The sequence below is a fragment of the Panthera leo genome, chromosome B2 (genome assembly GCF_018350215.1).
Source record: "Panthera leo isolate Ple1 chromosome B2, P.leo_Ple1_pat1.1, whole genome shotgun sequence".
NCBI lineage: Eukaryota > Metazoa > Chordata > Mammalia > Carnivora > Felidae > Panthera > Panthera leo.
In genome coordinates, this window is record NC_056683.1 from 119,217,528 (window position 1) to 119,244,798 (window position 27,271).

The following is a 27,271-nucleotide window of genomic DNA, read 5'->3' on the forward strand; positions in this document are numbered from 1 at the left end:
AGTGTTGCCCTTTAACAACCGAAAATCTGGCATGAGAGGTGGTCAAATAAAAAATAATTATGATACAATGAAATATGAAGATAGTAGACGATTAAGATAAATAATACTGAACTGTGTCAAAATCAAGGTGCCTCCATAAGCAGTTACAGTGGTTAGTTTGCATGGTTTTGAGAGCATTTCCAAAACGGGAGTTCCTAATGATGTTAGCAATAGCACGTTTGGAAAGAAGTGAGTTAACAGAGATAATTCTCTTAAATCTGTAAGGTATTGCTTTGCTTACGTTAAAAAAAAATAGTGCTGCTTTCATCATACATTGTTTTTCTTTAGTTTACGCCAGACTTAAACCACTCACACAGTTCTAGGACACCAATAATTACCTTAAGCTCTCAGGATTTCATTCACATTAACCTCATTTAGCTATCTTATTGATGTAAAAGGGAAATTTTTAATCTCAAACTAACATATGACTCTATTTTGTCATTTTCTCACAGTTTTCAGATTACAGTGCCCGCATGGGGAAACAATTTTTTGTTCACTGGTAAGAAGTCAGAGACTAGAGTTTGATTCTGGTTCTCCCACTAACCAACTACCCCCGTAAACCATAAGCAAGTTACGCTATTGTCTTCCAGATTCATTCTCTCAATGAAAATATATTCACAATTTGGTGGTTTCTATGAGACCTTCCAACACTGATCTCTGTGATTTCACAGTTCGTATTTGCTTCCCTAATAAATGTACCCATAGGAGGTGAAAAATAATAAAATCATCTTGAGCTTCGAGTTGATAGTGAATCTTATGCACTGATCTTCTACAAAGTTCTCCCAGGTACAGTAAGTTCATGTTCATGATTGAATTGTCCACCATCTGTTTCTTTACCTGTTGGGATAATTACAAGGGATCCAGTTCACTCGAGGGTCTGGGATATCCTCCAAGTATGGATAGATAGTTTCTCTGTTAAAATTCCAGCCATAGATACCATCTTCTGGAGTCACAATAATATGTGCACCCTGTGAAAAATGTAGCTTAATTGAAATATTTCTCAATTGAGGAAACGATCCAAGAAGGGTTTATAAGAGGACCTGAGCAACTGAGTGGATGAGAAACAACCATCCAGGCTTTCTTTTTTTTTCCCCCTTTCAATCCTAATCCTTTGTTTTCACTATTTTTAGAATTTATTTTCTTGGCCCAGCCATTTTTATTGTCCTATCCCACCGTCGCCATTTCTATACAACTTTTTCATTCTTCCATAAACATCAATAGCCTTACATGTTTTCCATCCACTGCAGTTAACTGTAAACCCTGGTCTTCTCAAAATCACTTCCCTTTTCTGGACTTCAGTCAGATGTTGTGTCTGAGTGTCACTGGGTTGATTTATACTCAAAGTCTTGGTTTTACTTCCTCCTCCATTCCAGCCTTCCCTGCTCCGTATCCTGCAAAAGTGACTCTGGCTTCTCAGAAGGAGGGCACTCAGACCCTGGTTCCCTGAAGTGTGCCAAGCCCAGAGGTACACCCCACGCTAACCAGGGCACCTTCAGACAGGGGAATCACCCTGAAAGCTACTGTAGCCTTTGAGAAAATGGCTGGACTAAGGGTGAAAAAGAACCTCAGAATTCCTGTAGCCTTTAAAATGTTCGCAAGTATGTATAAGAACGTGTGCTGATGAAGTGTGAGATGTGATGTGTACGTTATACGTATGTATTCACGACTCATCACACTTTACATATCCCTCCTCTACACCTGATCTACAAATGCCTTATTTAAACCATACCCATTCAGACCACGCACTTAAACTTAACCCTTCATTGAACTCAAGGACTTACTATGCATCAACATATACTTTTATCCTGTAATTAGAATGAAGTAGGAAGTACATAATGCATATTAATTTGCAACTTACTAACTTTATTTTGGTGTTATGAACTAATCTGAAAACCTGCACCCACTTAAGAGCACAAAAGTATACCAAGGCTGCTAACACTCTAAAGCACAGCACCTGGTCCTGACCCATTTATCTTCCACCCTTTATGTGCAGCAAAAGGACGGGAGCAAAGTTGTGGAATTCACAGCAAGTTCCTCAAAGGCCTGCTGAGCCTTAATGATGAGGAAGCCATTCTTTTCCTCACTTGGTCTCACTCAGGGAGGCATAATAGTGTCCTTGCTGTAATAATTTTGAGAAGGAGGTAGGACTCTGATTGTACAGCAAAAGTTGTTGGCTACCCTGACACTTACGTCATCCAAAAGTATAACTGAACTTTCCAGTGACCCTGTCTCCTAAGACCCCCAACTCTTCCTCTATATGGAATCTAGCACACTCGAGAGATGGTACCTGTTTTGCTGCCGAAGTGATCGCTCCCTCCAAAAGATCCAGATTTCGGTTCATTAACGCCAATGCCTCTTCACGGGACACTGGTATTAGGGTGGTATTAGGCAATATCACGGCGTGTTCATAAACAGCTGCAATGAAGGTATCCAGGGAGCTGACTTTTAAGATACAGGAAACTGAAATTGCCACATAAGCCAGCAACTGGGGAGTAATCATGCTGAAGTCCAATGACTGCTGATAAACAGAGCAAGTCCTGATATGTACAGAGAGAAAACACAATAAATCATGTGATTCCCAGGACTTAGTACCTTACAAGTAAATTAAAATCTACTATAAGCAAGGCGTGTGGTTTTACATCATAGAGATGCGAACAAATCTTACATAACAAAGGACTCTTATTGTAGGGATTTGTGAGGATCCGATGAGGAAAGGTATGTTTCAGTTTGCCAAGCTTGTCATAATAAAGGACCAGAAACTGGGGAGTTTAAGCAACAGAAGCTTATTTTCTCACAGCTCTGGAGGCAAGAGGTTTCAGAGGAAAACAGATCTGGTTCCTCTTGAGGGCTACAAGGGAAGGCAAGGCCTCTCTCTGTGTAGACGGCTATCTTCTCCCTGTGTCTACACATGATATTCTCCCTGTGTCTACTCATGGATTTCTCCTGTGCGCACGTCTGAATCAAAACTTCCCTTTTTGACGAAGACAGGAGCATTAGATTTAGTGCCCACCTTACTCCCTAATGACCTCATCTTAACTTATATCTGAAACAATCTTATTCCCAAATGAGGTCACATTCTAAGGTACAGGTGGTTGGAGCCAGAATTGGTATGATCACATTAACTGTCATTGACTAATTGCCAGATGCTCCGGCAAATAACCAAGGCAGGCAGTTTTCCTACTTTTTAGACAATGAGACAATAAACCTGTGAGAAACTGACAGGACAAAGAACGCTTCGGGAGCTTCAATTAGTAAGGGCTTCCAGAATCTGGGCTAGAGTTGTAAATTAAACAAAAAGTAACAAGGGCTGTTCATACAGTCTTTTTGGCTCTAAATTTCCTATCTTTGGTAATGAGGATCTCTCTACCTCCTGGTACAGAGAGGTTACCTTTCACAAGGGAGATGTATTTCTTGTTTTATGGAGGTGAAGATGGGGGGTGCCAGAGCTGGTTTTGTTTTTTGTTTTGTTTTGTTTTGCCTTGGTTGTTTCTTAAGTCACTTTTGTTTAAAATAATCAACATGGGGCGCCTGGGTGGCGCAGTCGGTTAAGTGTCCGATTCAGCTCAGGTCACGATCTCGCGGTCCGTGAGTTCGAGCCCCACGTCAGGCTCTGGGCTGATGGCTCAGAGCCTGGAGCCTGCTTCAGATTCTGTGTCTCCTTCTCTCTCTGCCCCTCCCCCCTTCATGCTCTGTCTCTCTCTGTCTCAAAAATAAATAAAAACGTCAAAAAAAAATTTTTTTTTTTTAAATAAAAAATAAAATAAAATAAAATAAAATAATCAACATGCCGGGGAAAATGAGTGATGGGTGTTGAGAAGTGCACTTGTTCGGATAAGTGCTGGGTGTTGGATGTAAGCAATGAACTACGGGAATCTACCCCCAAAATCAAGAGCACACTTTACACACTGGATGTTAGCCAATTTGACGATAAATTATATTTTAAAAAAATAAATAAATAATAAAAATTGGAAAAGGATAGCAAAGAAAATAAAAATAAATAGATAAAATAATCAATATGCCAAAGTGGTCACGTTTTGGGGTGGCCTGTCCTTGGTCCCTATAGTTTCCTCCTCAGAAACTTCCCTGGAAGTTTCGCACATTCAAAGTTGAGCTGGCAGATTGTTTTATGTCACTAAACAGTATTTTAGTTGTAACAATGGGTTAGTGTAAATTAAATGAACTTTAGAAGGCTGTGCTGCTTGTGTATTTTCAGAGTGAAGCCGATGGTTCAAATAATCATATAGTAGATACGAGGCATTTTTATGGAAACAAATAAAAAAACACAATGGTTAAGATTAGATACATTATAAAACTGGTTTTGAGTTCTGAGGGTAGCCAGTTAAAAAGATTTCTAGTTAACTGAGCCACCCAGGCACCCCATGGATCTAGTCTCATTTATAATGAACTGTTTTAGAATCTAATATCTATAAAGATGTGTTACTGAAACATAATTTTCTTTTTATAAGCACCCTCATTTTACCAAAGGTAGTCAAATTAAGACTGATTTATTTATAAAATAAACGTAGTTTGAAAATATTGCCCTGATTCTTTATAAAAGTTCAGCAAGAATAGCATTTGATCATACAGACTCTTTTAAATCTGCTTTGCTGGAATTTTTTATAAAGAACCTCTAGACTCAACTTTTAACAGGCTCGGAAGGCTAGAAGCCAAGTCAAATCCTTGCCATCAGACTCTGCCTTTAATATTTATAGATTTAGGTTAATTCTTCTCTTCTTGAAGTCCTCAAAACATCCTGGGGTTCCTGCACCTGCCAAGAAGTGACCTTCTTTACCTGTAAGGTTGCTAGCAACCCCATAAGCAAGGTATTGGGCTGTTTCCCCAAGGAGCTTTATTGGCTCCCTGTCATTAATACTAGTTCCTTAAAGCTGTCTGGTAATATCTAAGTTTTTGCAGGTCTCCCTCAAATATAACATTCCAGTCAAAGCCTCAGTAGTACAGTCAATGTTTCCAATTATGTTCTGTTACAGGAACCGGTTCTTACTGAACTTATGCAAGTGGATACATTGCCATGAAAATATAAGAATATTCACTGAAAATTCTGAAGGGATCAGATAGAAGAAAAAGGTATATGTTTTAATTTGTTGAAAAGTTTTATTTTGTCAAATTGCTATAGGTCATAGTTAGCTTAAGAGAAAGTTAGTTAAATCTGGAAAAGCAAGACCTTAAAAGATCAGCAAAGTTTCAAACAAAAAAAGTCATAAAAAGTATAATCATCCTCAGTTCATTTAGTCTCAGGATATTAATTTGTGTTCTGCTTGAATCCATTTTCCCCACTAAACCAAGTTTAGTTTTAACGTCTTAGGGTTGTTAAAACAACCTGGTGGTGCCTGGGTGGCTCAGTCAATGAAATATCTGACTTCGGCTCAGGTTCTGATCTCATGGTCCATGAGTTTGAGCCCTGCATCGGGTTCTGGGCTGACAGCTCAGAGCCTGGAGCCTGCTTAGGATTCTGTGTCTCCCTCTATTTGCCCCTCCCCCAGTCTATCTCTCTCTCAAAAAGAAACAAACATTAAAAAAATTAAACAAAAAGCTTTAAAAACAATAAACCTATACTCAGAGTTCTTTCCATGAGTCTCACCGGAAATAAAACACATGTGCAGGAAACTGTTGTAAAAGCATCTGAGAAAAAGTATAACGGTCTGTAAATGATAAAGGACCTTAAAAATCCATGATTAAAGATGTGATTAGAAATCATTACAATGTAATTGGTAAGGAAATTTGGTTATTTTTCTGGTACATAACATTTTAAGATAATAACATACCAGGACATATCAGATTTCTAGGCGTTTCATACAATTTCCAGAGTACTGACTTTAGTAACATATATCTACACAAATACAAGACAGTTTAGTATTACTTATTCGATAATACTTCCTATGTAATTTAACATACCAAGAACGCCTAAGTAGTTTAATATCTCTCTTTTATGATGAGAAATAGAATCATCGAACTATTCCAGGGGCCCTCTGGAACATTTCAATTAGCTTGTAGTCAAAACACTATTTTACAGCTCAATTTTGGCGGGTGCCTGGCTGGTTCAGTTGGAAGAGTGTGTGACTCTTGATCTCAGGGTAGTGAGTTCAAGCCCCATGTTGGGTGTAGAGATAACTTAAAAATAAAGTCTTAAAAAAAATTTGATTTTGGGAAGGTCATCAAAAAATATCAAAAGTTTCAAACATTTAATTAAAGAATGATCATAGATCATTATAAAACTACTTATCAGTTTAAACAAAGTGACAATAAAAGATTTTTAAATTTTTTTTAATGTTTATTTATTCTTTGAGAGAGAAAGAGAGAGAGCATGAGAGGGGGAGGGGCAGGGAGAGAGGGAGACACAGAATCCAAAACAGGCTCCAGGCTATCAGCACAGAGCCCGACTTGGGGCTGAAACTCATGAACCGCAAGACCATGACCTGAGCCAAAGTCAAATGCCTAACCAACTGAGCCACCCAGGCACCCTCTGACAACAGAAAATTTTAAAGGCACATATAGAGGATTACGTAGTTATAAACAAATCTTAGCTCTTTTAATATTAAGAAGACTCGGTTCTTGAATGATCAAAGATTTGATTAAAACAAAACACAAAATCTTTTTCTAGGCAGATTACATTAGAGGTAAAGAAATTTTTTATTACAATTTCTAATAAAAAGCAAACAAATCACCTAAGAAAGCTTTTTTCTTTTAACAGAGGAAAAAACCAAATTCTAATTTTCTTTCCATGAGTGTACTTGTGATACGAAAACTTATTCTTAAATAAATGTATTCTAATCTTAGCCATTTACAATTTTTTTTAAGTTTATTTATTTGAGAGAGAGAGAGAAAGAGAGAGTAGGGGAGGCACAGAGAAAGAGGGAAAGAGAGAATCCCAAGCAGGCTCTACACTGTCAATGCCAAGCTGGATACCTGGTTTGATCTCACAGTTCGTGAGATCATGACCTCAGCCGAAATCAGGAGTCTGACACTTAACCAACTGAGCCACCCCAGTGCCCTAATTTTTAACAGCTTTAATCACATGCATTAATCACAACTTTTAACCCTTAGAAACTAATTTCTAGTGAAAACTAAGTGGTAAAAAATGTGAATTGTCTGTTTCTCCAGCATTTTTTAGATTGGCAATTTTCTGAATATATTTCATAGCTTCTAGAAACATGTCTTTCTTCATAGTGCAATCTTTTAATAAAGCACAAAACATGGTTGCTAACAGATCCAAATTTATTTTTAGTTTCTCTATAATAAGGAAATTATAAGCAGATAAACCTATGCTTAGTATTTAATGTTTATTATTTTATCTTATTTGGAAATGACCCAGATAGTCAATGAATTCAACCTAACTTATCACTTAGCAAAACGTCAAGGTTTCAACTTACCAAAAAGATTTGGGAACGCTACTCAAAAAAAATTTTTGAATGTTTATTATTTATTTTTGAGAGAGAGACAAAGTGTGAGTAGGGAGGGGCAGAGAGAGAGGGAGACACAGAATCCAAAGTAGTCTCCAGGCTCTGAGCTGTCAGCACAGAGCCCAACATAGGGCTCAAACTCATGGACCATGAGATCATGACCCCAGCCAAAGTTGGTTGCTTAAGTGACAGAGCCACCCAGGTGTCCCTGGAGAAACTACTTTAAAAGTTTACCTAAAAACCTTTTAAAAGTTATATCTCTTCAATTTACTTGTTCTTAACAGTCATGCGTAGGTTACCAATAAAAACTACATGAGACACTAAAATCTTCCCAAGCTAATTATATTTTTAAAACATTTTACAACAGAGGTAGTATCCACTTATTTGACTTGAACTAAACTGAGGCAGAATAAAAGTTTTAGTTTTAACGGTGATAATTTTAAAACATGTCTATTTTAATTAAACCAACCACCTTAAATTACCTTTAACACTGAATATTTTCCCAGATCATATGAACTTGAAAATAAGCGCTTGCCTTTAAACCAACTAAATAGGGCTCTTTTACAAATTAATTTTAGTAATACCATCCAGATGTAGGGAAAAAATCTCACACTTACAACATATGTGTTGTTAAAAGGAAAACCACAGGCCTAAAATGGAATTACTTAGGTTAAGGCTCCAAGTCTGTAAGCCACGACTAAATACCTGAACTAACTGCAATTTCAATTCCCCAGGAATGCAACCTTTAACCAGTCAACATGGAATTTCCTGGTCAGCACAAGAAGTTTATTGATACCCCCACGTCAGGCTCTGGGCTGATGGCTCGGAGCCTGGAGCCTGTTTCCGATTCTGTGTCTCCCTCTCTCTCTGCCCCTCCCCGGTTCATGCTCTGTCTCTCTCTGTCCCAAAAATAAATAAAAAAAAAAAAAAAAAAAAAAAAAAAAAAAAAACGTTGAAAAAAAAGAAGTTTATTGATAGACCTCTTCCATTTCCCTTAGGAGGGCAACCAAGCCTACAACAATGGATGCTTTGCTAGAAACTTTTTCCACTCCACCTCTGCTTTCAAAAACAGTTCCTTTTCTGTAGCACTCTGGAGTTCCTTTCTAATTGTTAGATGGGACGCTCCCAATTCATGAATTGATTAATAAAGCCGATTAGATCTTTAAAATTTACTCTGTTGGATTTTCGTTGATTTAACAGTATGGACATACATACAAACATACTTACAGATGTAAACAAAGATCGTTTTTGTTTTGTGGAGAGAACATCATGGGTCTGATTTTGACATACCTTTTCTCTCTCTCTCTGTCTTCCTTCTGATGAGAAACTTTTTTTTTTAGAGTTTGTATTTCAAAGGATGGCTTTTCGGTAGAAAATTGATATCACAAAGACATAGAGAAAGCATCCAAGTTTTCTCCAACGTGGACTTTTGGGGACATATTGTCCTCTTATCAGAGATGTTAGAGCCTGGGCACAAGAGCCATTTTAGTAGTTTGTATTTTTAAAAGACCTTTTCTCTTCTCTGCCTTTTTCCTTCAGTCTCAGGCAATTGTGGGCTGTGTTTACGTTTCAAAGGTATGATAAAAATTTATAATTTTAAGGGACAGAGAAAGAATGCAAGTTTGTTTTGTTTTGTTTTGTTTTTTAAAGAAATGTGGGCTAATTGCTATTTAAAATTTATTTCTGTTCTTAGGACAATTTTGCTCCAATATCCTGATCTTTTATAATATCTATAAGCATTTTGAGAGGAATAGGAAAGATTGTGAGATTTGAGATTAGTAAAGATCGGTGGGTGTGACTTGCTTTTAGAGTTTTGTAGAGATTTATAAGATAAAGACACTTGTTTTTAATTCCCCCAAAGATTTGGATTGCACCCTGAATATCAAGGGATTGACCTGCCTCTTTTTTTTTTTTTTTTTTTTTTTTTTTTTTTGAGAGATTGAGTGAGAGAGAGACAGCACAAATGAGTGAGGGGCAGAAAGAGAGAGAGAGAGAGGGAGAATCCCACGATGGGCAGAGAAAGAAGGAGAAGAGAGAGGGGGGAGAGAAAGAAGCAGGACTCAAACTCATGAACTGTGAGATCACACCCTGAGCTGAAGTTAGATGCTTAACCAACTGAGCCACCCAGACGCCCATCCTGCCTTTTTAGCTAAACATTATATATTTATACCAGGGAGATGATTAACGAAAATAGGAATCAAAACCTTTATGCCTGTGTAAACTCTATATAAAGCACTCTAATAAAAGCCTTTTTCCCCCCCTAAGTACAAAATTTAACCTTGAGCTTTTATTATATTAAGCCTTGAGAATCAGCCTTCCACTGATTAATTGAAGGAGGGCCTAGGAGAAATTTTGGTCTTCTGCTTCCTCTGTGAAGGGGGGCAGAGTTCCAGGGGGCCTTCTGTCATGCCTAATAACCATATATATAATCATGAGCTGAAAGAAACTTCCCTTAGCAACCAGTCAAGTTCTCTGTGAGTGAAGCTGTGACTAGCCATTAAGCCAATTCCTCTACATTTGGTAGGATCTTTTCTTTGAAATATTAGTAGGTTTCATGCCCAGGGTGGAGCCCCATGCAGGGTTTGAACTCATGACCATGAGATCAAGACCTGAGCTGAGATCAAGAGTTGGATGCTTAGCCGACTTAATCCAAGCTGGTAGGGTCTTTTGAAAGTGGAGGAAAAGGGGCATTATAACTTAAAAGATCTGCTGCTGTTCAAAGTACATGAATTCTCTATGGTTGTTGGGGGTAAGGTCATTGCATAGAAATGCCTAAAGGTGGCAGAGCCTGATTAGAGCAAAGCAAGCCCTACTGCCTGTCTCAGGTGCTTCTGCTAAATTTACTTTTTGGCTTTCAGCATTTATGAGTAATTTGTATACTTTGAACTTGAGATTAAGCTGGAATGCTGTCTACAAATCTTGTACGGAGTGGAAAGTTTAATTTCTGTTCTTTGTCTTGTTAAGCGAGTCCCTAAGGCTAGCCTTATACTAATAAGACAACTCAGAGCTCTCTATAAAGATTTTTTTTTAATATAGCTAATTTAAAAGATTCATCTTCTGGTCATTGATGAGTAAGATCTTACTATTAATAGTGACTCAAACCAGTAAGTCTTTTCATGGCTTAACCAAAGATACAAAAGGCATCCCTAGAGAGGGCATAGTTGATGAAGTTCCCATGATCCAAAAGTCTACTCTCAAGTATAGCCTAAGAAAGCAAAGGCCTTGGGGGACAGTAGGGAAGAATGACGTGGTATATCCTGTGTCTCCAGCCTCCCACAAAAGGTGCAAAGCTTCCTGACCCACTAATTTGTGTCAGCAGGCAGGTGCTGCCAGAATGGGATTTTTCTAGCACTTAACAAGCAATGAAAGTTGAGAGGACAAAGGTCCTTATGGTCTAGACATAAGACATTTTCTTATGACAAATTCCCCTGAGAGCTGGCACAGCTGGAGAAAGAGAGGGCTCCTCATCCGTGGGTGTCTCAGATCCCCACTGTATTCAACTGGCCACTGAAGTGCACCCCAGTAAATGCACCCTCCGAATGCCAGAGAGAATGTTCTCACTGATCACAAAGCCAAGCTCTTACCACATAGAACAACATGAAAGGAAAACCCTCATCCGGTTATGACACAGGGGATTCACAGCAAAGTACGTCCGAACTGACACTGTCTGATGAGAAACTGTGAACTCATCACTCAGTGGGATCAGCTTGCACAGCAGGCTGGTAGGGTCTATGCTTGAGTTCTTCTCTACAATAATCCCTTTTAAGGAAAAATAACACAAAAGACACAGACCAAGGGGGAAAAAAAAAGACCACCTCTGGGAGGAAAGGGATCACTAACCAAACAGTACTCTACCAAATTTTTACCGAGAGTCACTAAGCCAAAGAAACTAGTTCCAGAAATATTTTCTCTTACTAATCCAATCTGAGAGAGAGAAAGAGAGAGAGACAGAGAGAGAGAGAAACGCTGTCATCACTCTCACTCCACCAGACCTCACAGATTCCAGGAGGCTGGCATGGTAAGAAATCTTACCTTCTGCCGGCTGTACGTCAGATCTCCCAAGACCTCAAAGCTGCAGAATCTTCGGAGCAAATATCCAGCGGAAGTTGATCCAGCTGGCCACGCCAACCATAGGGGAGGAACAACTTCCTCTGCTTTCAAAGATTTCCAGCTGGTCTAAGAATTAAATGAACATGAGACAGATTAACGGGGAGGGGTGGAGGGGGGGGAGCCAAAGCTTTAATACGTGCACACAGAGTCCCAATAATGAAATTGAGTCCTAAAGAAATTACCAAGGCAGACAGTTTCTCAACTTTTTAGACAAAGGGGAAGTAAATCTGTGGTGAGGAATTGACAGGACAAAGAAACATAACTTTGGAAACTTCAATGAGTCAGGAATTCTAAACAGAATTTAGGGACTACGGTAGTAAATTAAATAAAAAGTAATAGCCTTTTTGGTTCTAAATGTCCTATCTCTGGTGATAAGAATCTATTTACCTCCAGGCACAGAGAGACTACCTTTTTACACAAGAGATTTGCCCTACTTGTTTTCTCACGACAAGGAGGAGTCAGACTGTTCTTTTTGCATTGGCTGTTTCTTAAGTAATTTTTATTTAAAATAATATGCCAAAGTGGCACACTTTGGAGTGGCCTGCCCTTGGTCTGAACAAAACTTATTTTTTTAAGTTTATTTATTTAAAAAAAATTTTTTTAATTTTTATCTACTTTTGAGAGAGACAGAGACAGAATGTGAGTGGGTTAGGGGCAGAGAGAGAGGGAGACACAGATCTGAAGCAGGATCCAGGCTCTGAGCTGTCAGCACAGAGCCCGATGCGGGGCTCAAACTTACAGGCTGTGAGATCATGACTTGAGCTGAAGTCGGCCGCTCAACTGACTGAGCCACCCAGGCGCCCCTAAGTTTATTTATTTATTTTGAGAGAGAGAGAGAGAGAGAGAGGAGAGAATGAGCATGAGCAGGGGAGGGACAGAGAATCCTGAGCAGACTCCATAGGGACCAGGGGCTTGAACTCACAAATCGTTAGATCATGACTTGAGTCCACATCAAGAGTTGGACGCTTAACTGACTGAGCCACCCAGGCACCACTTTCCTCCCCAACCCCAACAAATCTTTTAGGTAGAGAGAAATCTTAATTAATACCACCAGACATCCAACCAAACCTGCAAGGATAGAGATGATTACCCGCTGAGAGGGAATATGTAACATCCCACTGCCTGGTGTTGGAATAAGACCTCCAGCATCTGGGGTTTCCCTGACAGCAACCCAGGTAGCAAACCCCAAAAGGAACTCAGCAGCACATCTTGCCCAGCCCAAGTGGAAAGAACCAGAAACAGGAGAAAGGAGAGGAGAACAAAGACCGAATGGGGTGGGTACTGCCTGTTGCATTTCTCTATGTACCCAATACCCAGCACAATACCTGGTACACAAAAGACCTAACAAATGTGCCATTTAAGGGATCACCCCAGGACTGCCACCAGCTTTCGATAGAACTTTGGATAATTTACTTCCCTCATTGGTTATCTGTTCAGTTGTTGCAGCTAATCCAGTTGTTCCGGATGATCTAAGGGAGGTCAATGCAAGAGAACCATGATTTAACCATGAGTGCCTATGTAATGAAGGGGTTTGGAGAGCTTTGGGGTTGACGAACACATGGAAGTATGGGGAGAGCAGCACGCTTGGAGAGGGCATGGAAACTCTGTGCCCCTTCCCCATACCTTGCCCTGTGCATCCTTTCCATGTATCCTTTTTAATGAAACTAATATTAAAAAGAAAGCCACAGGCCCCAAAATGGCATCACTTAGGGCCCCAAGTCAGTAAACCAAGACTTAATACCTAACCTGTATATAATTGCAACACCCCAAGGATGTGACCATTCACCAGCCAACACGGAATTTCCTGGTCAATTCTAGAAAATTTACTGATAGGCCCCTACCACTACCCTTAGGAAGACAACCTTGCCTAAACAATGCATTCCTTGGTAATAAATTCCTTTTTTCTTTCTTTTTTTTTTTATGCTTTCTCTCTCCCTTCAAAAACTGTTACCTGCAAGACCCCCAAGACCTGACCCTCACTCCCCACTTGCTTGTACTCACCAACCTTTGTCCCACATCTTTCCGTAAGCTCTTCTTTCCAGCTTATCTCCTAACTCAGACAAATAAAAACCAAAAGCACTCCTCAGGCCCTGACAAGACCTCCAGCCAGCCCAGACCAACAAGACCAGTTTGAGCTTAACTTCTGACTTGCACCTGCACAGGAGGACCATAGAGTGACCTCCAGAATGACCAAAAACTACCTTTACCTCATTATAATACTAAAATCTCTGCCCAAGGAAGAGCACAGACCTCATTGACATAACACACAATGCACGTATAGGCATGTTTCTCTAAGGCATGTGCATGACCTTATGACTACCTCTACATACAAAGGGGAGGCTTCCTAATCTAAATATTCACCCTGAATCTAAGTAAAGAGAATCCATTCACCCTTGCTTGGAGAGTCACTGCATTGGAAGCCATTCCCTGTAATGTCCTTATTTGCTGCAAATAAATCTTTCTTTGTGTGCCAACTCAACCCAGTTCAATTTCTGACTCACCAAGGAGCAAACTTAACATTGGTTCAGTTACAAAACCTGCCTCTTGTTTAGCTCAAGGGAGCTCCCGTCTATTTGCTAGATGGAATGCTGCCTGATTCATGAATCATTTAATAAAGCTAGTTAGATCTTCAAATATACTCAGCTGAATTGTTTTGTTTTGTTTTGTTTTGTTTTAACAGATTTGGGGGCACTGTCAGGATCTGAAGCACAATTCTGACTGTATTTGGGAGCAATGAGAAACACAGGTATAATGCTCTGTGAACACTTCTGAGTTCACTGTCTTGCTTCTTCTGAGGGCCATTGGTAAGTCCCTCTCAGTTAAGCTCTGCTGTTTTTGCATTCGAGCTCCTGACCTAATTGGCTTTCCAGTCCATGGTCAACAGGTCGGTCTAGACAGATAGGAAGCTTTAATGGAGTGCCAGTCCTAAGCCCTTTGGTCAGTCTGCAATTCCACATTGGGATTCCTTCTTAACTTCCACACTGAAGTCCCCATTTACTGGGGTTTCCCGGTTTAGTCCTTTCCCCAGTTCCCGTCTGCAGTCTCCATAATGAATTCTGCTGGCTTAGTCCACAGTGGGAATTGCTAGTGGTGGGCACAGCCTTCCCTTGGCCAGTCCACAGTGACAACTTTTGTTTACCGCTGGTGCATTAAGGTGCCCATGTTTGTTTGTCTTGTGTCCTGTGAACAAACACTTAGCTAATGGGATTCTTAAAATCAGAAGAGTCAAGCATGTCACCTTCTGGAACACCCGCTTATTTTATGTCTAAAAACTATGGTGCTGGGGGCTGTGATTATCTACAGAAATGGTAAAACTTTAATCAAAACAACATAGAATTATGATGGCCATGATGCAGAACGTTTCAATTAGGTAAGGCCATCTAAGGAGTACACTTGAAAGTAAAGGTTCCCAAAGTAAACAGAATGGGATACCTGTTTTAATTGGCAAGCAGACGCCTGCAAAAAGTTTCAAAATTTCAAAATAGTTTCATTGGAAGATCCACTGCAAAAGGATAATGAAAAATTAAATTTAGATGAGCTACCTGCCGGGGCCAAGGGCAGGCTGCCCCAAGATGGGCCACTTTGGCATGAACATTATTTTGAGTTAAAAGCAAAAGACCCAACAGATTCAGGAAAACTCTTTATCTCCTCCTCCACTGCCTGCATCAGGAAAACAGGTATTAACAGAGATTTCTCTCTACCTAATAAATCTATCAGCACAATAGGCAAGCATTGTTTTCCAAACATGTCCTCAGCTTCCTGCTGATGATCTTTCTTCCCTTTGTATCTTTAGGAATTTCATGCCTGTGTGGATTCCCTGTATGTATGAAATTAAATTTGATTTTCTCCTGTCATTCGTCTCATATCCATTTGATTCTTAGTCCAGCTAGAAGGACCTTGAATAGCAGAGGAAATTCTTCCTCCTCAACACATCTTTGTAAGTACAGTAAAATCTTGGTTTCTGAGCATAATTCATTCAGGGAATACGCTTGTAATCCAACGCGTGAGTATATCAAAGCGAATTTCCCCATAAGAAGTAATGGAAACTCAGATGATTTTTTCCACAACCCAAAAATATTCATATAAAAATAATTACAATTCTGTAATATAATACAAAATAATAAAATACAAAATATAAAGAAAAATAAACAAATTAACCTGCACTTACCTTTGAAAACCCTAGTGACTGGTGTGAGGGAGACAAGAGAGAAGAGGGTTATTGTATAGGATGATTTTCACTTTCACTGGATGTTGACTACAGTACAGTGTCATATACTGTATTTAATGTAACTGGCAATAAGGCAGCAGAGGAAAGGGTCTATATCTGCAAGCAGCCTGACCTAGAATGAAGCAAAGCGTTCCTAAGCTTACTCTTGTATGGAAAAGTAGAGGACTGCCCATAGTTGCTATGAAGTGATAAAAAACACACTAGTGCCAGTTATGGGCACTTTCTAATGTTCTGAAAAACCACTGATTTCTGCCAAACACCGTGGCCTGAGACTGAGCATCCAAGCATGGGAGACCATCACCCACAATCGCACAGTGAGAGAGAGAGAGAGAGAGAGAGAGAGAGAAGAACCATTGGCTCACTTATGATCATGTGGCATTCAGCATCATGTGCTACTCATATTGTAAGACATTTCTCTTTTATCAAGTTAAAATGTAAGATAAAAAGATAATGTAAATGTAAAAATGTAAAAAAAATGTAAAAAAAAGATAAGCAAATATTATCTTGCGGAGCACTCACGAGCAAGTTACTCGCAACACGACGTTTTACTGTATTGGATTTTAATACTGCTTCTTATAAACTGGACCAGATTCTGATTTCTTCTAGTGTTCTCCAATGCCTGGTTATGACTCTCCAAACTAACATTTTTTTTCTCTCACCTTTCTGACTTGAAATCGTTTAAAAACTAAAACCGCCTTTATTTCTGAAGCTCTACAAATAATATAAACAACTTGGTATAAATTTTAGAGAAATCACCACCATAGCTCATGTATAAACAATCTTCAGGCCTCTTGCTCTGTGGACCGCTCAAAAAGATAGCCTGACGGGCTCCTGGGTGGCTCAGTTGGTTAAGCATCTGACTTTGACTCAGGTCACGATCACGCTCACACGTTGTCTCTGCCTCTCTCAAAAATAAGTAAACATTAAAAAAATTTAAAAAAAAAAAGATAGCCTGACATATAAAAATCTTCTTGATTGGCTACCCTCAAAACTCAGAAATTGCTCTATAATTTGATACAAACCTTAACCATTGTTTTCTTTTGTTTCCATAAAAATGTCTCTTATTTAATATCTGGTTGTTTATACCAAAGGCCAAACTTTGAGAATATACCTTTATCATGACCTCCTGAAATGAGTTTAACTAAATTGACCTGTTGTCAGGACTAAGAGACTGGTTTGAAAATATGAAATCATCTACCAACTCAATTTATTAATGTGTGAAACTTCAGGGAAGTTTCAGACAAAGGGACTGTAGGGCAAAAGGGAGGCTGTCCCAAGAAGGGCCATTTTGGCATGAAGGTTACTTTGAGCTAAAGACACATCCAAATTGAAAGTGAGATGATACAGCACCACCTATCATGCTAATGGACATCAACAGAAAGCTGGAGTAGCCATACCATACTTATATCAGACAAACTATATTTTAAACAGAACTGTAGCAAGAGATAAAGTCACTATATCATAATAAATGGGTCTATCCAACAAGATCTAACAATTGTAAATATATGTGCCCCCCATGTGGTGACACCCAAATATATAAATCACCTAATCACAAACATAAAGAAATTCATTGATAACGATACAATAATAGTAAGAGACTTTAACACCCCACTTACAACAAAGGACAGATCATCTTAAAAGAAAATCAACAAGGGAACAATGGCTTTGAATGCCACATTGAATCAGATGGACTTATAATTATATTCAAAACATTTCACCCTCAAGCAGCAGAATACACATCCTTTTTGAGTGAACATGGAGCATTCTCCAGAATAGATCACATACAGACTCACAAATCAGGCCTCAGCAAGTACAAAAAGATTGAAGTCATACCATGCATATTTTCAGACCACAATGCTATGAAACATGAAATCAAACACAAGAAAAAATTTGGAAAGACCACAAATACATGGAGGTTAAAGAACATCTTACCAAATAATGAATGGGTTAACCAGAAAATTGAAGAAAAAATAAAAAAAAAAACAACACATAGAAGCAAATGAAAATGAAAATATGACAGTTCAGAACCTTTCAGATGCAGCAAAGGAGGTCACAAAAGAGAACTATATAGCAAATGCTAACTGAAATAAGTCAGTCAGAGGAAGACAAATAGTATGTCATTTCGTCATGTGGAATTTAAGAAACAAAACAAACCAACAAAGAAAAAAAAAGAGACAAAAAAAAAAAAGACTCATAAATACAGAGAACAAACTTATGGTTACCAGAGGGGAGATCTGTGGGGAGATGGGTGAAAAAGATAAAGGGGATTGAGAGTACACTTATCACGATGAGCACTGAGTAATGTATATACAATTGTTGAATCACTATACTCTACACATGGAACAAATATAACACTGTATGCTAATTATACTGGGATTAAAAAAACAACAAAGCTATGTATCCAGAGGGAAAGAAAAAAAAAAAAAAAGAGGATAATGTAGTAGGATAGATGGATTAACCTATAAAGTCATTTAATTTATAACCCAGTTCTTTGAGGAATTAAAAACAACGTTCTTATAAATCTTTTACAAAACAAAAGTCAGTCTACAGGCTATTCAAATTCGCCTATTCTTTTACCAATCCCAAAACTTCTCTTCTTTACCTGAAAAACCCTGTAAATCATTGGCCTTAGAAAACCAAAGTCCTTCTTGGGAGAACTCCCTTTTTTTCTCTTCCCCTTAAAGTTACACATCTTATCATGTCTTTGCAATGTAAATATAGCCCCAAACTACCTGAGACTGAAGGGGAAAAAAAGAAAGAAAAAGAGTCTTTTTTAAAATAAACTGCCAGGGCCCCCGGGTGGCTCAGTTGGTTAAGCGTCCGACCCTTGATTTCGACTCAGGTCATGACCTCACGGTTTGTGAATTGGAGCCCCGTGTCAGAATACGACATGTGTATGTCTCACAGAATGTGGGAATGTGTGGCCTGCTTGGGATTCTTTCTCTCTCCCTCTCAAAAAATAAATAAATAAATAAATAAATAAATAAATAAAAGTAACTGCTAAAAGGGCTCTTGTGCCCAGACCCCAGGACAACTTTCTTAAGATTAATTTAGGAACAAATACAAATGTTAAAAATCTCCACAAATATTTGTAGCAAAATTAATTTTCAAAAGAGCTCTATTTAGTTGGTTTGAAGACCAGTGCTAATAAGGACTGACCATTCTAAACCTCCGAAAAAGATGGAAACTAACCCAAGTGTTTTTTTTTCAAGTTCATGTGATCCAGGAAAATATTCGATATGAAAGCTGGTTTAAGGTTGTTGGTTTGATTAAAATAAACATGTCTTCAGAGCTATCAGCAAAATAAAATTAAAACTTTTATTCTGCCTGGGTTTACTTAAAGTCCTATAAATCAGTATTATCTCTGTTACAGAATATTAAAAAAAAAAAAAATAGCTTGGAGGAGCGCCTGGGTGGCTCAGTTGGGTGGGCATCAGACTCTTGGTTTCAGCTTAGGTCACGATCCCAGGGTCATGGAATCAAGCCCCGTGTCAGGCTCCATGTTGAGGATGCAGCCTACTTAAGATTATCTCTCTCACTCTCCCTCCGCCCTTCTCCCCGATTGTGCTCTCTCTCTCTCTCAAAGAATAAAAAATAAAATAAAATAATTAACAAAAAAGAAAAATAACTTGGAAGACAGACTTTGATGTATCACAAAGTTTTTATGAGTAACCTAAGCATAAATTGTTGAGAACAAGTAAATTGAATAAGCATAACTAAAATAAAAAAAATAAATAAACTAAACTTTTAAATAATTTTCCTAAATCTTACTGGTCACCTAGAACCTTGAAAAGTTGCTGAGTTAGGTTAAACGATGAGTTCAGTTAAATTTGTTAAATATCGGGGCGCCTGGGTAGCTCAGTCCAAAAAGTGTCTGACTCTTGATCTCACCTCAGGTCTTGATCTCGGGGTCACGAGTTCAAGCTCCGCACTGAGCTCCATGCTGGGTATGGAGAATACATACATACATACATACATACATAAATTCATTAAATATCTAGATCACTTCCAAATAAAACAAGATACTAAAACATTAATTACTAAATGTAGGTTTATGTATTTTTGACTTCTAGTTACAGAGAAACTAAAAGATGTCCTGATCTGTTCATGCTCCACTGGAAAATTTAAAAAGGTATATGCTTCTAAAAATTATGAAATATATTCATAAATGTGCAAATCTGAAGAATTGTGCTAAGACAAACAGTTCACAATCACTACTTAATGTTCACTAGAAATGAAGGTTTCTAAGACTTCAAAATTCTAATGAATGTAATGTATTAGACCACCGGAAATAATAAGGGAAAAAGCTTTGTATGTAAAGAAAATAAGATGGATGTTTTCAGTGAAAAAAAATTGTGAGATACAGAGATGCATTCTTGTTGAGGGAAAATAAAGTAATTTTGTCCTAAAGTGAGGCTGGTTATTTAAAGAGGGAAAACCTAGGACAAATCTGAGTTAAAGAAAGAAAATTATAGAAGGTTTATAGAAAAAAAAAGGAATTTGGAAAGAACTTTCAATATGTGATCAAGTTGGCTTCCGTGACAAGGCTGCAGCAACAGAATCTATAATGATTATAGCACAGCTGGATGAGGTCCATTCTGCTTCTGCAAAAATGGTTTCTCATTGCCAGGCTGTTGTCATCCTGATATCCGTATAACATGGCAACAGTCTGCCCCTGAATCAGAGAAATTGAGGTGGGTAGACAATGGCTGTAAATTAAATGGCTGTAAATAGTTGGGGCCATCGGAAACCCAAGATGGTTGCTTTGTTTTTGCCAGGTCCTTGACAAACCCCGTTTTTTGATTTTTGTGTTCCTTCGACCACTGTAGTGCATTTAAGATGACTCAAATTATACATAGACATTAGTGGGAAAGCCTCTCTAAAATTGCAAAAACAGTCTACCAAAATGTCTAACGTGTCAGACCCATAATCCTGAAAAAAACTGATTTTTGTCTACAGTGTCCTCAGACCATCTCCTTGTAGACTCTTTGAACCCCTACCTACAGCTAGACTTCATTCAATGGCCACTTAGTAGGGGTTACCAATATGTCCTTGTTATTGTATGCATGTTTCCCAGATGAGTCGAAGCTCTCATGGGATGGGGGTGGGATGCTGCTGAAAACTGTGTTTCCCACTTTGAGTATACTTTCTTTAATCTCCAGTGATCAAGGCACCCCCTTCACTGGGTGAAGCATCTGAGCCTTAATGAAAACCTTGCAAACTTCTTGAATTCTATCAATATATAACCTTTTGCTGATTCCTTGCTGTCTCATGCTATTATGGCCACTACTACTGTAAGTCTCTAATGCCTTATGCTCAAGCCTGTCATCAACAGGGTAAAGAAGCCTTCCTGGGTCCCAATTCAAAGGATCCCGTTGGTCCCAGTTTAGAGCCCCGTGATTGGGTATTCTGAATATGTCATCAGAGCAAGACCTCCGGCCCCGTTAGAAAGAAGCTTACCAGGTGTTCCTGACCACTGACACGGCTACAAAACTAGATGGTGTAGAGCCTTAGGTACATATTGCACAGGTGAAGAAGACTCAATCTGACCCCTGGTCCTGGAGACACTAGAGAGCTCTGAATCAAAGTGACAGGGAAGAGAAGTAGCTGAGGGAGACTGTTTCCACCCAAGATGCCAGATAGACTTCCTCCTTTAATTGAACATGAAACCCCTTGTCCTTCTTCACTCTTCTTCACTTCTTCCCCTTCCTTCCCTCTGGAATTGGCTGGGAAAAATAACCCCCTCATCTTTATCTCCCAGGCCATTTCTGAGATGGGTGACCTCTGGAATTGAGAACAACAACCTTTTATTTCAGGCTAGGAAGCTGAAATCTAAATGACCCCCTACATCTCGTTGGTTGACTCCCCTGAATTTATATCATCAAGTTAGAAAAGGCCTACCAGGAGGCTCTCGTGATTCGGGACTCACTCCTTTGGCAGGTTCCGACTTCTCTGGCAAGGGATAAATATAAATGAGGTTGTGATCAGCAGCTCCTCTTTAATTCTTGAAATTGTTGCAGAATCCACTGCGAAAGCAATAGCTTCCCAACAAAGATCCTTAGACGGTCTGGCTAAAGTTGTTCTTGATAACAGGATAGCCCTTGATCATCTGTTGGCTGAGCAAGGAGGTGTCTGCTGTAACCAATTTCTCCTGCTATACCTGGATTAACACTTCTGCAGAAGTTAAAACTCCGTTACATAAGGTCACAAAGCGATCCATTTGGATTAAAAAGGTGACTCCTTCTGTGAGGTCTTTTTATTTGGTTTTGATTAGATTGGGCCTAGGGGACTGATGAGGAACACAAAGGCAAGAGAAATGTAGATAAAGTTAAATTTCCTTACAACCTGCAGCCCACTGATAAATACTTGAGACCTGCAGAGTGTGACATTCCTTAAGGAACTCACAAACTGCCTTAATGTTAATGCTTTGCTAGAGACGAAAAGCAACCTTAGCTTGACAATAGCCAGATCTCCAGGATCCTAGAAGGTTTCTTTAACATCCAGAAATACTTTTAGAGACTTCCATTATCTCTACCACCCCAACTCCAAAATATATAATCAGTCATGCCTCACAACCCCAGTGCAGCTCTTTCAATACCCACAGGTCCTGTCCCTGCGCTTTAACGAAAGCACCTTTTTATGCCAGATATTTATCCAGATATTTGATGCCCTCTCTTCATTCCTATTCTTATACAAAGCTGTCTTTCTTGGGCACAGGACAGTCACCTAAGTCACTAAGATGGTTGCCAATCTTAAGACTCCAATATCAGTTTTCCTCCTCATTGGTCACTGCAATCCCCTCCACATCTCTAGTCTAGTCACTTCTGGCCAAAAGACCTCTGCTTAGAGCCAGCTGAAACCAGTACGCAACTGAATTTAAAACCGTTGCAACCAGGGAGTGTTACGTGGGGAAGTCAGTTTTAAAGACTACATGTGTCGGAATGTCGCTTAGACCGTGATGGATTTCCACTTTATTATTCCTCATCAATGTCCCCTACTGAGTACTTAAGTTGTAATATTAGGTACTTCTGCTCTTGCAAATTCTTAGCATCTCCATGGGTTAAAATGGCAGTCTGCCTTTGGTCCATCTACTGGCACCTATTGTGTCCCGGAAAAAAAAAAATAGGGAAGCAAAGAGACGTCAACATCACTTCAGTAAACAAGCTGGTGTTCGAAACAGCTTTTCGAGGGATGCCTCTGGTTGCTTTGAACACCAGGAACCCTCGACATTATTCTGAATGGGATGCAACCCAGGAACCAGGGGAGGGGAGGCAATTATGGTAACGAACTTATGCACTTTTATAGGAACATAAGATTTCCCTCTTTTTTTTTTTCTTTTAAGGTTTACTCTTGACATATTGGATAATGATTGTGTAAATAGGCCCCCTCCTCCTAACAAACCTGGGCTACTGGAGGAATCACCGGCCAGTTCAAACAAGGAGAACATTGGCTCTGTTATTATCCCTCCTCCTTACAAACCCTAAAGACTCTCCTGCTCCCAGCCTGGCTGGACATAACAGGAGCAGAATCCCCCATCTTCCAGGAGCTTCTCCTACATCTGGACTATATCCCCTTAGGGACGTTGTTCATGGAGAAATGGGCACTATTAGAACCCGCATCCCATTCTTCATGGAAGACTTGACTCATACAAAACAATTAGTATGATATTCTGAAAACTCTTCTCAATTTATTGAGGGTTTTCAACAAGTTTCTATTATGTTTCACTTGACCTGGCAAGATTGACATATATATATCAATATATAATGTGATATATATATATCACATTAACTCATGGCTGCACCCCTCAGGAAAAGAACCTTCTGGGCAAGGGCTCAAGAATTTGCTGATGAGCTAGCACCCAGAGATAAAGATCATTATGTAGTAGGGTAATGCTGGCCCAAATACCAAACCACATTGGAATTACCAGGAGGGTAGGATGAGAAGGAAAACATGAGACCATATGATCACTTGTTCAATAGTAGGAATGAAAAAAGGATTCTCTAAACCTGTAAACTTTGCTAAAATTCAGAAAATTACTCCAGGAGCTGATGAAAATCCAGCTCTATTTCGGGGTCATTTGGAGAAGCCATACTTAAATATATAAATCTGGACCCAACCTCACCTGAGTGAACAACTACATTAAACGTACATTTTATAAAAAATCAGTTGGCACCTGACATCTGTCAAAAATTGACTAAAGTGGCTTTAGGGCCTCAAACCCCCACCCAGTGTCTACTAGAGGTACCTCCTGGAGTTTTTTGTTTTAATTTTGTTTGTTTGTTCGTTTTGCTTTCGTTTTTTTGTTTGTTTGTTTTAGTTTTCCGGGGGGGGAAGGGTAAATTTTATTTTTTTATTTTTTTCTCCAATTTTTTAAAAAAAATCTACTTAGTTAACATGTAGTGTGATATTGGTTTCAGGAGTAGAATTTAGTGATTCATCACTTACATATAACACCCAGTGCTCAACAAGACAAGCGCCTTCCTTAATGCCCATCCCGCTTTAGCCCATCCCCCACCCACATCCCTCCAACCACCCTCAGTTTGTTCTCTATTCTAAGAGTCTCTTTTGGTTTGTTTCCCTGATGGACTTATTTCCCTTAGCATAATACACTCTAGCTGCATCCACATTACAGCAAATGGCAAGATTTCCTTCTTTTTGATAGCTGAGTAATATTGCATTATATATGTATATACCACATCTTCTTTATTAATTCATCACTCAATGGACATTTGGGTTCTTTCCATAGTTTGGTTATTCTTGATAATGCTGCTATAAAAATCCGCGTGCATGTACCCCTTCAAATCTGTATTTTTGTACCCTTTGGATAAATACTTAGTAGTGCAATTGCTGGATGGTAAAGTAGTTCTATTTTTACTTTCTTGAGGGACATCCTACTGTTTTCCAGAGTGGCTGCCCCAGTTTGCACTCCCACCAACAGTGCAAGAGAGTTCCCCTTTCTCTGCATCCTCGCTAACACCTGTTGTTTCTTGGGTTGTTAAGTTTAGCCATTCTGACAGGTGTGAGGTGGTATCTCATCAGGGTGGTTTTGATTTGCATTTCCCTGATGATAAGTGGCGTTGAGCATCTTTTTATGTGCCTGTTAGCCATCTGGATGTCTTCTTTGGAAAAGTGTCTATTCATGTCTTCTTCCCATTTCTTAATTGGATTATTTGGTTTTTGGCTATTGAGTTTGATAAGTCCTTTATAGATTTTGGATACAAACCCTTTATCGGATATGTCATTTGCAAATATCTTCTCCCATTCCATAGGCTGCCTTTCAGTTTTGTTGATTGTCTCCTTCACTCTGCAGAGGCTTTTTATCTTGATGAAGTCCCAGTAGTTCACGCCTGCTTTTGTTTCCCTTTGTCTCTGGAGACATGTCTAGTAAGAAGTTGCTATGGCCAAGGTCAAAGAGGTTGCTGCCTATGTTCTCCTCTAGGATTTTGATGGTTTCCTGTCTCACATTTAGGTCTTTCATCCATTTTAAACTTATTTTTGTGTATAGTGTAAGAAAATGGCCCAGTTTCATTCTTCTGCATGTTGCTATCTAGTTTTCCCAACACCACTTGTTGAAGAGACTGTCATTCTTCCATTGGATATTCCTGTTTTGTCAAAGATTAGTTGACCATATAGCTGTAGGTCCATTTCTGGGTTTTGTATTCTGTTCCATTGATCTATGTGTCTGTTTTTGTGCCAGTACCATACTATCTTGATGATTACAGCTTTGTTATATAGCTTGAAGTCCAGAATCATGATGCCTCCAACTTTGCTTTGTCTGGTTTTGGAATCAAATAAAGTTGGCCTCTTATAATGAGGTTGGAACAAAGGTTTTCCTTCCATTTCTATTTTTTGGAACAGTTTAAGAAAAATTAACTCTTCTTAAAATGTCCGGTAGAATTCTCCTAGGAAACCATCTGGCCTTGAACTTTTGTTTCTTGGGAGATTTTTGATTACTCATTCACTTTCATTTCTGGTAACGGATCTGTTCTATTTAGAATAAATAGAATAAATAGAATAAACTTTCTATTTATTCCTGTTTGGGAAATTTGTATGTTTCTTGGAATTTATCCATTTCTTCCAGATTGCTCAATTTGTTGGCACATAACTTTTCATAATATTTTGTTATAATTGTGTGTATTTCTGTGGTGTTGGTTGTGATCTCTCCTCTTTCATTCATGATTTTACTTATTTGGGTCCTTCCTCTTTTCTTTTTGATAGTCTGGCTAGGGGGTTATCAATTTTGTTAACTCTTTCAAAGAACCAGTTCCTAGTTTTGCTGATTTGTTCTACTGGGCTTTTTGTTGTTGTTTTTGTTTCTATATCATTTATTTCCACTCTAATCTTTATTAGTTCCTTTCTGCTGAGTTTCTTCAGCATTCCTTTTTGCTGTTCCTTTTCTAGCTCCTAGGTGTAAGGTTAAGCTGTGTATATGAGAATTTTCTTGCTTCTTGAGGTAGGACTACTGGAATTTTTAATAATAGCAGTATGGTTTTAAGACAAGGAAAGGACTGAAGAGCTAAATTGCAGGGACAAATACAGGCTCAAATATTGGCTGCCACTATCACAGATTCGCCACAATGCCAGACTAACCAGGAGCCAAAGAAAAAGCAGGTATCAGACAAAGGACAAGGTAAGATCCCATGCTAAAGGTGTGGCCATCAGATACTGGAGCAAGGTAGAGAAAGCTAATCATACTTCAGTTTTTAAAAATATTTATTTATTTATTTTTATTTTTATTTTTATTTTTTAAGAGAGAGAAAGAGAGCGCATGAGCAGGGGTGGTGCAGAATGAAAGAGGTTGAGAGAGAGAATCCCAAGCAGGCTCCATGCTGTCAGTGCAGAGCTGATAGGGAGCTCGATCTTGCAAACCTTGAGACATGACCGGAGGCGAAATCAAGAGTCAGATGCTCAACCAACAAAGCCCCTCAGGTGCCCCAAGCTAATCATACCTGAAAACAACACTTTACTAAACTTAGTCTGGAGATCCAAGAAAATTGGGTTACTTTCTTACCAATAGGACATCTCAGAATGAGGACTGCTCCAAAACAACTTATAGGACTAAGCTGTTTTGAGTTATTATATGGAAAACCATTTTACAGTGGACCTGTTATTAGATAAAGATTATAATACTTTATTAAATTATTCACTTGAAGCCAGGTTAATTCATAAATTACTTCATATACCGAACGTATGCTCCAAATCTAATTTAACTATAACTGAAAGCTTACCCCATGCAAGCCCTGGAGGCATGGCTTATTTAAAATATTGGAAGTCAAGGAGTACTGATGCATAGGGGCACTTGTACCCCCATGTTTATAGCAGCACTCTCAACAATAGCCAAATTATGGAAAGAGCCTAAATGTCCATCAGCTGATGAATGGATAAAGAAATTGTGGTTTATATACACAATGGAATACTACGTGGCAATGAGAAAGAATGAAATATGGCCTTTTGTAGCAACGTGGATGGAACTGGA

At 38.9% G+C, this 27,271-nt stretch overlaps 1 protein-coding gene across 1 annotated transcript in view; it reads right to left on the reverse strand.

The window, feature by feature from the left end:
* LOC122220392 (pantetheinase) overlaps window positions 1-27,271 on the reverse strand; it is a 59,866-nt gene that overhangs the window by 27,439 nt on the left and 5,156 nt on the right. Inside the window, exons 2-4 of the mRNA XM_042939858.1 lie at window positions 11,490-11,633; window positions 2,327-2,576; window positions 877-1,007 (exon numbers count right to left, since the gene is read on the reverse strand). Of these exons, the coding sequence (XP_042795792.1) occupies window positions 877-1,007; window positions 2,327-2,539 (344 nt within the window). The 5' untranslated portion in view covers window positions 2,540-2,576; window positions 11,490-11,633. The remainder of the gene's footprint in view (window positions 1-876; window positions 1,008-2,326; window positions 2,577-11,489; window positions 11,634-27,271) is intronic.